The 10,948-nt window shown below is 35.1% G+C and overlaps 3 protein-coding genes across 3 annotated transcripts; all 3 read right to left on the reverse strand.

Annotated features, from left to right (window-relative positions):
* Positions 1-800: 800 nt before the first annotated feature.
* Positions 801-2,258, reverse strand: LOC108209242 (photosystem I reaction center subunit psaK, chloroplastic). The gene is made up of 3 exons (XM_017380045.2): positions 2,057-2,258; positions 1,249-1,329; positions 801-1,079 (listed from the first exon to the last, which is right to left on the reverse strand). Exons 1-3 carry the CDS (start codon positions 2,138-2,140, stop codon positions 852-854), a joined length of 393 nt encoding a protein of 130 aa, XP_017235534.1. The 5' UTR covers positions 2,141-2,258; the 3' UTR covers positions 801-851.
* Positions 2,259-4,328: 2,070 nt separating this feature from the next.
* Positions 4,329-5,928, reverse strand: LOC108209243 (photosystem I reaction center subunit psaK, chloroplastic). Its single transcript, XM_017380046.2, has 3 exons — positions 5,716-5,928; positions 4,784-4,864; positions 4,329-4,608 (listed from the first exon to the last, which is right to left on the reverse strand). The coding sequence occupies exons 1-3, from the start codon at positions 5,797-5,799 to the stop codon at positions 4,381-4,383; spliced, it is 393 nt and encodes a 130-aa protein (XP_017235535.1). The 5' UTR covers positions 5,800-5,928; the 3' UTR covers positions 4,329-4,380.
* A 1,336-nt stretch (positions 5,929-7,264) lies between these two features.
* Positions 7,265-9,996, reverse strand: LOC108209241 (heat shock cognate 70 kDa protein). Its single transcript, XM_064086426.1, has 2 exons — positions 8,670-9,996; positions 7,265-7,762 (listed from the first exon to the last, which is right to left on the reverse strand). The coding sequence occupies exons 1-2, from the start codon at positions 9,909-9,911 to the stop codon at positions 7,394-7,396; spliced, it is 1,611 nt and encodes a 536-aa protein (XP_063942496.1). The 5' UTR covers positions 9,912-9,996; the 3' UTR covers positions 7,265-7,393.
* Between the last annotated feature and the right edge of the window lie 952 nt (positions 9,997-10,948).

The raw sequence follows: 10,948 nt of genomic DNA on the forward strand, positions 1-10,948 counted from the left end.
GGGCAACGGTTGGCTTCAGAGCCGTCCTAAACAGAAGCACAAAACTGCTGTGGAGGTTAGTAACTATAATGGCACTCTTTTGTAGTTTCTTTATGATTGTTTTTCACAGTTACAGCTTACATTGTTCTTTATCGGTAACATCTCCCTTTTTCTGGAAGTTTTTACTGAAATTTTCCTGTTTGGAGTGCTGTGATTGTTTATTCTGCTTTTTGAGCGTCTGTCCATATCTTTTTAGTTATTTCATCGTTTTTTTTGTTAGTGTAACTTAATAGGTGACTGAAAATTGAAGTTTGTAATGTCTGAGGTGTTATTTATATTTCTTGGGATGAGCACAACTTCACAAGATCGAAAATGTTTCACGCAGATAGTTAACTACTCATGATCAGGATGCCTCTGAAAACTTGTGGCAAAATAACAGAAGGATTCTGTCTCCAGAACAAGTTTTAGTGGTTAGTTTCGCAGACAAAAGAACTGACAGCGATAAGCTGATAAACTTGTCAAACACTCTATTCTCTTCACAAGCTCCTCCAAGGCCACAGTGATGGCATTTAAGACCTTTTTGTTTCAACTAAGAACAAGAGATGATTTAACTCAATCCTCTGTGTGATTTATAAACTTTCTTAAATTTAAATGAAGCTTCTCAAACAAGGTGTAGTTATCTCATATTTTTGCATTCTTTTTGTTTGATCACAGTGTAAGGTTCTTTAGGGTTGTTCTGAACAAGATAGAATATCAATTTTATTTGCACTTTAAATGTCTCTGATATCTAAAATTCCGAATTCCTATATGCACATGGAACGAAAGATTAAAACAAGAAATTTTTCATTAACAGCTTAAATCAGAACAAATGTTCAAATAGCACCCATATTCTTAAGCCCGAGAACCACTCCAACTCCGATGATGTGACCGACAGTTCCACAGGCCAAGGTATCCGCAAGAGTGAAACCAGCAGGGTCCCCTGTTTGTAGTCCAGAGTCCCTAGCTTCGAGCTTCAAACCTGCAGTAGCCTTCCTGTTTGCCGATGGCGCTAATCCAAATCTTCCCGCGAAAAGCATCAAGCTTGTAGAAGTCACCATTATCTGCCCATATGCACATACATCATATAGCTCAGTGTTTCTACTTAGAAACACTATAACTCAGTGTTATTTGTGATTACAGTCTGTTCTCGAAGCCGAGTTTTGTGTTCCTTGCCATTAGTGTTCGAAGTAAGATATATTTTTGTGAGGGCATAACGAGAAGATGACTAACCAGGTTTGTTGACGATCCAATGAAATCACAGCGAGCTCCCAGAGCTCCATTCCCTTTGCGTTTCATCGGCTGGACTGCTACCTGTCGCAATGACAATACATTTAGCATTCCTGTTGAGCTGTTTTTATATATCTAAATGCACCCATGTCTTTACAGGACTCGAACCTCAACTTCCTAAATTTTCAAATTTAGTTGAACTGCTAGAATTTCATATTTTCAATTTTGATATACCTTTAAGCACAGAGGCATCAAATTTCCTCAGGGAGGGTTGGGCAGACACAGTGCAATTGTGTATTCAGTAAAGTTCCCCTCTACTTACCTCTTGACATCGACACTTCAGAAATTTCAGACCCGAAAAGGCGAATTTAAGACCTGCATTGTGGGGAACTTATTTTATCTAGACTCTTCATCTTGCCTGAGTGTTGTGTTCAAAACCGTTTCGGACACTCTGACAGTCATACATGACTAACACTAACTCTACGACAAACATATGTAAAAAATTTCAAATTATTTCCGAGTACGAGATTCGGAGACTTTTAATTGAGTCCTGATAACATAGTGTGGAACAGAACTAGTGGCACAATTACTCGAGTGTTTTCCTCTGCAAGAAACTGCAGATCATGACATAGGTTGTTCCAGACCAACAATTCAGATACTGTACTATCCAAATCTTGTAACAAGCTAACCTAGCAAGTATGTGACATGCAAAAAATATGGGAAAAGAACAAAAAAAAAACACTAATAAAACTAAAATATAAAACCCACTTAAATTCATATTTATGAATATACAGAGAAACTGAGAACTGACCAAGCTTTTGACAGGAGAAACTGGTGGAGAATTGGCTTTGAGACCATTAAACTGAGGCAGAGATGTCATGACAGCACTTGCCATTTTGCTGCTCACTATACAAAGATTTTATGAAGAGAAATTAGACTAGTTTTATGAATAAAATCAAGTTGCAGTGAATTTAGACAAGTTTTTAAACCAAATGCAGCTGAGTTTTGTGACAGCCACATGAAGAGTTTGTGGCCGATATAAGATAGACTATGAATCTTGTTGCTGACATGGCTGGCGTGTATTGGTGATCCTACTTGGATAAGATTTTATTTTAAAAATTTGTTTGTGTTTTACTTATTTAAGGGTAGTTGAAGATAAGTTAAAAATGTAGTCATAAATCATTTTTTTAATAATTTGTATAAAAGTTGATAATTGAATTTTTATACGAAACAAATTTTTGTTAACATTTTATATACAAATACTTGTATTATGTAGTTTAAGTTGCGCTGAAATTGAATTTATGAATAATTTCTTCTAATAATTCATATTTAGGTGGATAGTATATTAGCAGCGCTGTAAATGAATCGAGTCGAGTCGAGTTCGAGTTTTTGCTAAACGAGTCGAGCTTGATCGATAAGGTAAACGATCATTTTTTGTTGTTCGAACTCGAGTTCGTTAAGAACCGAGTCGAGTTCGAGCTAGTCACGAACAATTCGAGTCAATTCGAGTTCGAGTCGAGGCGTTTGCGAAAATTTGATTTTTTTTTTAAAAAAATAATAATTAATATTAAAAAAGTTTTTAAAATATTTCTTGAAGATTCAAACACACATATGTTCGGATGTTCTTATTTTAATGATTTTACAAAAATATCACAAAACAAAAAATATATTCGATGTAAAATTTTAATAAACTAGTGAAATAACTAGTACTTTAAATATGTTTGATCCTGAATTGATGTTATATTTTTTTCTCAAAAAATTATTAACAATTTAACCGTAAAGATGTTAAGATCTAGCTATTTTAATGATATTAGGAAAATATCAAAAATGAAAAAAAAATTACATTACATTATCCATATTTTTTTACACATTAAAAATTAAAAAAATCATATATATTTTGTTTAACGAGTCGAGTCGAGCCCGAGTCTAACGAGCCGAGTCGAGCCCGAGTCGATTACGAGTCGAGCTCGAGCTCGACTCGAGCACCAGTAAACCTAGACTCGAGTTTCTTAACGATCAAATTTTTTTGTTCGAACTCGAACTCGATAACAAACCGAACCGAGTCAGAGTTTTAAACGAGTCGAGTCGCGAACAGCTCGACTCATTTACAGCTCTAACTGGCAATAAACTTTGGTTTTCATGCGATAATCCTTATTTTTTGGCTGGTGTCAATTTTTAATTATCAATATTCACAATATATGCTAGCTTATAACATGTGCATGCACGATGTGCCTCAGAAGACAAACCAGAACGAGTAGTATAAAGGTGGCCAAGTTCTGATTTGTCTTCTGAGGTCGGAAGTAACCATCAACCCAATCACCCCAATCAAAAATAACGTAAGAGATGTATTCTCGAGAGTAAAATTTTGCTCACCACCCGGCTCAAAGATGTTGCAGAGGGCTTCATACATCAGGATGGCACAAAAAAGAACTTGGAGGATGTTGCAGAGGATTACTGATGGATCTTACAATAGAGAGTAGGGGTTTAAAATTTGCTGATCTAGGCCGGTTAATTCACCTGAAGTCATTGAAGTTGCTTAATACCATTCCTTTGTGCAAAGCAGGAAGACTAAGTGATTCAGTTATCTTCCCTCAAAGTCTTAGGAGTCTTTCTTTGTCGAATATCTGAGCTGGGGCCTTTAAAATAAAACCTAACCTTGAACTACAGCAGGGACTCTTTGTCTTTGCCTTGTGTAGTCCTACAAAAAAATGGAGGTCCCGGGGCAGGAGATACCGAAGTGATGAAGAGTATTGACCTCATACCAGTATAAATTCGAATTTGGTTTATAAAGAAAAAAATTTAATCTGGGAGAAATTCTTGTTAATTTGGATATATGTAATTTGTTTACATAATTTTGATCTGTGTGTTGCAAACAAAAAAATGGTTGCAGCAATGAAATTTTGATAAACCAAGCGCTTTGGTTTATAATTGGGTTCATCAGATTATTTTTTGCACTCTTTTTGTTTGATCACAGCACAGGCTCTTTTTTGTTGTTTCGACTATTTATTTGATCGAGAAATGGCGTTCATATCTAAAATCTATAAGTTCTCATAAGTTGTCTAAATACCTATATGCAAATGGAATGAAAGGTTGAAACAAGAATTTGTTATTAACAGCTTAAATCAGAACAAATGTTCAAATAGCACCAATGTTCTTAAGCCCGAGAACAACTCCAACTCCAATGATGTGACCGACAGTTCCACAGGCCAAGGTATCCGCAAGAGTGAAACCAGCAGGGTCCCCTGTTTGTAGTCCAGAGTCCCTAGCTTCGAGCTTCAAACCTGCAGTCGCCATCCTATTTGCTGATGGTGCTAATCCAAATCTTCCCGCGAAAAGCATCAAGCTTGTAGAAGTCACCATTATCTGCCATATGCACAGACATAATATGGCTCAGTGTTTTTACTTCAGAAACACTACAACTAAGTGTTATTTGTGCTTACAGTCTGTTTTTTAAACCAACTCATGTGTTCCTTGCCATTACAAGTGTTCAAGGAAGTAAGATATATATTTGTAAGGGCATAACGGGTAGATAACTAACCAAGTTTGTGGACGATCCAATAAAATCACAGCGAGCTCCCAGAGCTCCATTCCCTTTGTGTTTCATTGGCTGAACTGCTACCTGTCGCAATGACAATACATTTAGCAATCCAATTGAGCTGTTTATATATCGGTAAATGAAAAGGCCAGGGGTCATATGTGCAAGTAATGTGTTAGGCCGAGTAACAACCGTTTCAAATCTTTACTGTTAATTCAGAAAAATCAGAATTCAGTTTTTAATAAACAAACTTCGCAGTAAAACTAATGGAAAGGTCTGCTTTCTTTTCACTACAAAATTCAGATGATCTAAAAGACCTGCTATCCGGAGGCTCAACTTTTTCTATTGAAATGGCTAATTGCAGAAGTCTGGATACTCACGCACCCATGTCTTTACAAGACTCGGACCTCAACTTCCCATTATCAGAAAGAGATTAGTATCCGCTTTATGTTCTGTGGTTGCAAAAATTCATACTCTCAAAATCCGGCTCACCTATAGTTGAACTGCTAGAATTTCAATATTTCGTTTTGATATATAGCTTTAAGCACACAGAGGCGCCACATTTCCTCAGGGACGGTCAGACAGAAAGTGCTATTGTTGTTTCAGTGAACTTCCACTCTACTTTTTACTTCACATTTGTCACTTAAGAAATTTCACAGACTCGAAAAGGCGAAAATAAGACCTGCATTGAGGGGTAACAGAACTAATGGCATATTTTTCCGAGTATATTTCCTCGCGAGATACTGCAGATCATAACAAAGATTGTTCCTGACCTACAATTCATATACTGTACTATCCAAATCTTGTAACAAGCTAACCTAGCAAGTATGTGACATGCATTAAATATAGGAAAAGTACAAAAAAACTAACAAAACTAAAATATAAAACACACTTGAATTCATAATTATGAATATACGGAGAAAATGAGAACTGACCAAGCTTTTGACAGGAGAAACTGGTGAAGAATTGGCTCTGAGACCATTGAACTGAGGCAGAGATGTCATGACAGCACTTGCCATTTTGCTGCTCACAATACAAATATTTTATGAATAGAAATTATACTAGTTTTATGAATAAATTCAAGTTGCAGTGGATTTAGACAAGTTTTTATACTAAATGCAGCTCTGTTTTGTGACAGCCACATGAAGAGTCTGTGGCCTCAGAATGGTTGATGCAAGATACACTGTGAATCTTGTTGCTGACATGGCTGGTGTGTATTGGTGATCCTAAGTGGATAAGATTTTATAAATAAAAAATAGTATTTGATTAACATTAACCTTTTTGCACATAATTTAAGATACCTCAAAAATGATTCATAAATAATTCTTCTAATGCTTTGTTTTTATAGTTTCAAATCTTTTACAAAACAAAAATTTTGTTAAAATATTTTGTACAAGTATTAGTATGACATGGTTTAAGATACAGTAAAATTGTATTTTTAAGTACATTCTTCTAACAATTTGGTTTCTATAGAAGTTTGAACTTCAAACTCTACGCAAAATAAAATTATTTACAATACTATGTACAAATACCTATTTCATGAATAAATAAAAAGGTTTGCCATGTATTGGTACTTGATATCTTGGAAAGTTTTGGTTTCAAAGTTGAAACTCCATGACCTAATGACTTCATGAGCTTATGGTTCATTAAGATGATATAGAAACGATGAGAACTTGTATAATCATAATTTATGACAAGCATGCTATTCTTAATCAAGTGAATATCTAAACAATGTGAAAATTTTGAGAGCAACATTCGCAGACATGAAGGATTGCATAATAGGGTCTAGGGACCATTTATTTAAACTTGAATTACTAAACTTCATCAAACTCAAGGTCTGCATTGCCAGGAATGAGTTGATTGCAGATTGCTTCAAACTGCTGCTTCTTGTACTCATACTCGGAAATTTCAGCATTTCTGTTCGCATCTAGCCATTGAATAGCCTCCCTGAATTAGTAAGTTACTCGGATGTTGACTAAGCACATTTTCCGTAAACTGCAGTTATGAGCAAATGATGAAAGAGTGAAATTAGACTATCCAGTTCCATGATATTAAAGCAGAATGTATTTTCTTGAAAATAACATGTTTCTTTAAACAGAAGCAGCACCTACAAGTGACAACTAGCAACTTAGTAGCTGTTTGGCTTCATAACTTTCAGAAAACAGGTGTGGTGTTTGGCCCTGCTTTTAAAAACAATTTTCAGAAAATAATATATCCAGAAAACAGTTTCTTAAAACAGAAAACATGAAAAATGTTGTTTCCTGGAAACAGAAAACAATGTCAAAGCAGCATCTTACATTCTAGACAATGTATGATACCTTTGCTGAACTAGGATGCTTATAAACAGATTACATCTTTAGAATTCCAGTCGAAACAAATTCAGAATTGATGCAAAAGATAGATAATTAGATATTACTCTAAATTAAGCAGTACAAGGCGCCAGTATAATTCAGATTCACGCTTTAAACACTTGCCCATATTTACAGAAGAAAGTTACAAATTACAGTCATAACAAGTGAATACCAAACAGTGTCAGTTTTGTTTTTTACAAAAAATGGGTATAAGAATTAAAGTTGATTTCCCAAAACTAGAATAAATCAGTTAACGTATAAATTATGAAGCTTTCTCAATTTTGATGTCTTCACTGCTAGGAATAAGCAAATTGCAGACAGCTTCAAACTGCTGCTTCTTGTACTCATACTCAAAAATTTCAGCATTTCTGTTTGCATCTAGCCATTGAATAGCCTCCTTGAAATAGTAACTTATCTTCTGCTTAACCGAAGGTTCAAGATTGTTGTTTCTTTCAGTGCAGTCTCTCATGTCATATACATAATCCTCAAATTCCTTCATTGCTTTCATCTTTCTCCTGAATTCCTCATCTTCAGCCTTGAAATGTTCAGCATCCTGAACCATTCTTTCTATCTCCTCCTCTGTAAGCATTCCACTTTTGATGATTTTAGTGCTATTCTTGATTCCAGTAGTCTTATCCATAGTTACCCGGTTCGCGGTACAGCCTATGGATCCGCGAACTGGTTCGCTCGTACCGGAACACGGGTCGAAGTCGACCCGGATCGGCCGGGATCGCGTTCCAGTTCGTCATTCCGGCGAACCGCAGATGCTTGCTCTGATGACTGTAAAACGAGAAGAAAGGAAGAAAGTAGACGTGGGTTGTATTGTTTTGATGATGTGTGATATACATACATATGCTTGTATGTATATGTGTTTGTGTCAACTGGTGAAGAAGATGAAGCGTGAAATAGACGCGTATGTGCAGATTAGACAGCTGTATTCTTTTTCTTTATTTCATTTCTCATTTTTCTTTTCTTTTGACTGTAGTCATATCACACATAAAGTCCAATAGATATTGTCATTTAGATTTTTATCTTGTAATTATATTTCAGTTTCAATATGATGTAATGTTTAAAATCCAAAAACTAAAATCATTATACTTATTAATATAAAAAATTAAATAAAAAAGTAAATTAAATTAGTTTATGTTAAAAAATTTGTCTTAAAGTGAATGATAAGTGATTCACTATTAATTAGTTACAGGATTTTTGTTTCAATTTATGTAATTTCAAATTATTATTTAAATCAAAGTTTTTGTTTTAATTGATTGCGAAACCTTTGCAAAATCACATGTGCACATGTTTTTTAATACTTTTCTTGTATTTTGTAACATATTTATGTCTTTTATTTTTATATTATATATATAGGGTCAAGTTCTATGGTGTACACAAATATATTTATATATATATATATATATATAAGGATCCTTATATCGACCCGCGTACCCGATTCACACCTCAGCGTACCCCATTCTCTCACACTAACGTTCCACGTACCCGAACTCGTACCGCGTACCAGATCGATCCGCGATCCGTGCAACTATGGTCTTATCCTCAGCAGAAACATTCAGTACGCCATCCGCATCAATTGCAAAGGTTAACCAATAACTAAATTTACCCCTCGGGCCAGGAGGCACGCCAGTTAGAATAAACTCTCCCAGAAAATTATTGTCTTTTGTTCTTGCTCTCTCACCCTCGAAAATGCTGATTATAATGGATGTTTGATCATCATATGCAGTAGTGTATAATTCTTTCATTGAGTTCGCAATAGTTGTGTTCCTTGGAATGACTACAGACATGAGAACATCACCAACTGCAATCCCAAGGGACAGAGGAGTAACATCAACCAATACCAAGTCCTTAATCTTGTTATCACCCTCTCCACTTAATATAGCAGCTTGGACAGCTGCACCATAAGCGATAGCCTCGTCAGGATTTATGCTCTTACAAAGTTCCTTCCCATTAAAAAAGTGTCGCAAAAGCTCTTGTAATTTTGGAATCCTAGAAGAACCACCTACAAGAACAATATCATGGACCCTACTCTTGTCCATCCTCGCATCTTCCAGACATTTCTTCACTGTCTCAACACAACTTCTAAACAGATCCATGTTTAAATCCTCGAATTTGGAACGACTGATATTTGTGCAATAATCTATTCCCTCAAACAAAGAATCGACATCTATAGTTGTTGTAACATTGCGGGACAAAAACCTCTTTGCTTTTTCACAAGCATTTCTTAATTTTCTTAATGCTTTGGCATTTTGACCGATCTCTTTTCTGTGCTTCTCTTTAAAATCCTTAACAAAATAGTTTAGCAGACGATTGTCAAAGTCCTCACCTCCAAGGTGAGTGTCCCCGGCAGTAGCTAATACTTTAAAATTATCCTTTTCGATTTTCAGAAGAGAAACATCAAAAGTACCACCGCCAAGATCAAATATAAGGACAATCTTCTCCACTCCCATGCTACTTGTAAGGTCCTTGTCAAGACCATAAGCAACTGCAGCAGCAGTCGGCTCAACAAGAATTCGCAGAACATTGAGGCCTGCTATCATTGCTGCATCTTTTGTAGCCTGGCGTTGTGAGTCATTAAAGTGTGCAGGTACGGTCACAACAGCATTCTTTATATTCTTGCCCAAGTAGTTTTCCGCAATATCCTTCATCTTAGTGAGAACCATTGCAGAAACCTCCTCAGGTGAGAATTGTTTCTCCAAACCTTTATAATTGACAACAAATTTAGGTCTCTTATCACGGTCACTGATGACCTTAAAAGGCCAAAGCTTCATGTCTTTTTTGACTGTTGAATCCGTGATTCTCCTTCCAATCAACCTTTTAGCATCTGTATCCACAAGTACTATAAGAATTAACAGAAAATATACAGTTTCTTTTGTTATTTAACTAAATTTCAAACACTGGGCCAAATGGTTGATTAATATAGTGATTATATCTAGCAAAGATGAAGAGACAACAATATTGTTTCTATCTTTATCCAAGTCATGTTGAAATCAATATATTCCCAGACATGAAATTTCAATTCCTAGTTACTAGAGGTGCCAAACAAATTGAACAACATACAACTTTGTAATTCGCTTATTATCAACTTCTCATTCTATTCTATGATGAGCATAATCTTTTCACAATTACAATACAGAAATGTTAATAGAGACCATGTTGAAATAATAAGAGAGGAAACATTTCTAATTAACAAAGTAAACTAACATCATAACTAATTCTTCATTTAGAATATAATGATCTCGGTAAAAAGTCTTTCCCAAACACATTATAAGATCATTTAACATGGTATGAAAGCTCAAGCTGTCCTGAAGACTTGGGCTTCTGAGGTGATCTTGTAAAGATTCTGAAGAACTTTGATAATAGTACTAAGGGTTAGACGTTTAGTTCAGTGGAGTTCTTTCAAATAGAAACCTGCTAATTAAATTAACATATGTCTACAACATCCCTGTTTGGAATATAGAGATTTTGGGAAAATTAGAGATTTGACAATTATCTAATATTGGTGGAGTTAAAGGATTGAAATAGCGGACACAAAAAGCTCATTTTTTTCCAATTTGAAGATCGATATGTGTCGAGTTAAAGTACAAAAAAACTAATCAAACAGTTATTTACCAAATAATTTCATACGAAACAATTTATTTAATCCGCTGGTTAGAACACCAACTAAAATTAGCTAGACAAAATATCTAATTTAATCCGCTAAGAACTAACCGCTAATTGCCAACATGGGTTGTGAATTTTTACCATTATATAAGTTAACATTAACAACCATCTTGTCAAGTACAAGACTATAACAAAACTAAACATA

The sequence above is a fragment of the Daucus carota genome, chromosome 2, assembly GCF_001625215.2.
Source record: "Daucus carota subsp. sativus chromosome 2, DH1 v3.0, whole genome shotgun sequence".
Classification (NCBI taxonomy): Eukaryota; Viridiplantae; Streptophyta; class Magnoliopsida; order Apiales; family Apiaceae; genus Daucus; species Daucus carota.

Coding starts and splice junctions, on each gene's coding strand:
- LOC108209242 (XM_017380045.2), bottom strand. CDS start 2,140: ATGGCAAGTGCTGTCATGACATCTCTGCCTCAGTTTAATGGTCTCAAA. Junction 1,330..2,056: donor TTTCTCCTGTCAAAAGCTTG/GTCAGTTCTCAG, acceptor TCATTGCGACAG/GTAGCAGTCCAGCCGATGAA. Junction 1,080..1,248: donor TTGGATCGTCAACAAACCTG/GTTAGTCATCTT, acceptor GCATATGGGCAG/ATAATGGTGACTTCTACAAG.
- LOC108209243 (XM_017380046.2), bottom strand. CDS start 5,799: ATGGCAAGTGCTGTCATGACATCTCTGCCTCAGTTCAATGGTCTCAGA. Junction 4,865..5,715: donor TTTCTCCTGTCAAAAGCTTG/GTCAGTTCTCAT, acceptor TCATTGCGACAG/GTAGCAGTTCAGCCAATGAA. Junction 4,609..4,783: donor TTGGATCGTCCACAAACTTG/GTTAGTTATCTA, acceptor TGCATATGGCAG/ATAATGGTGACTTCTACAAG.
- LOC108209241 (XM_064086426.1), bottom strand. CDS start 9,911: ATGAAGCTTTGGCCTTTTAAGGTCATCAGTGACCGTGATAAGAGACCT. Junction 7,763..8,669: donor CTGCTGAGGATAAGACCATA/GTTGCACGGATC, acceptor ACTATGGATAAG/ACTACTGGAATCAAGAATAG.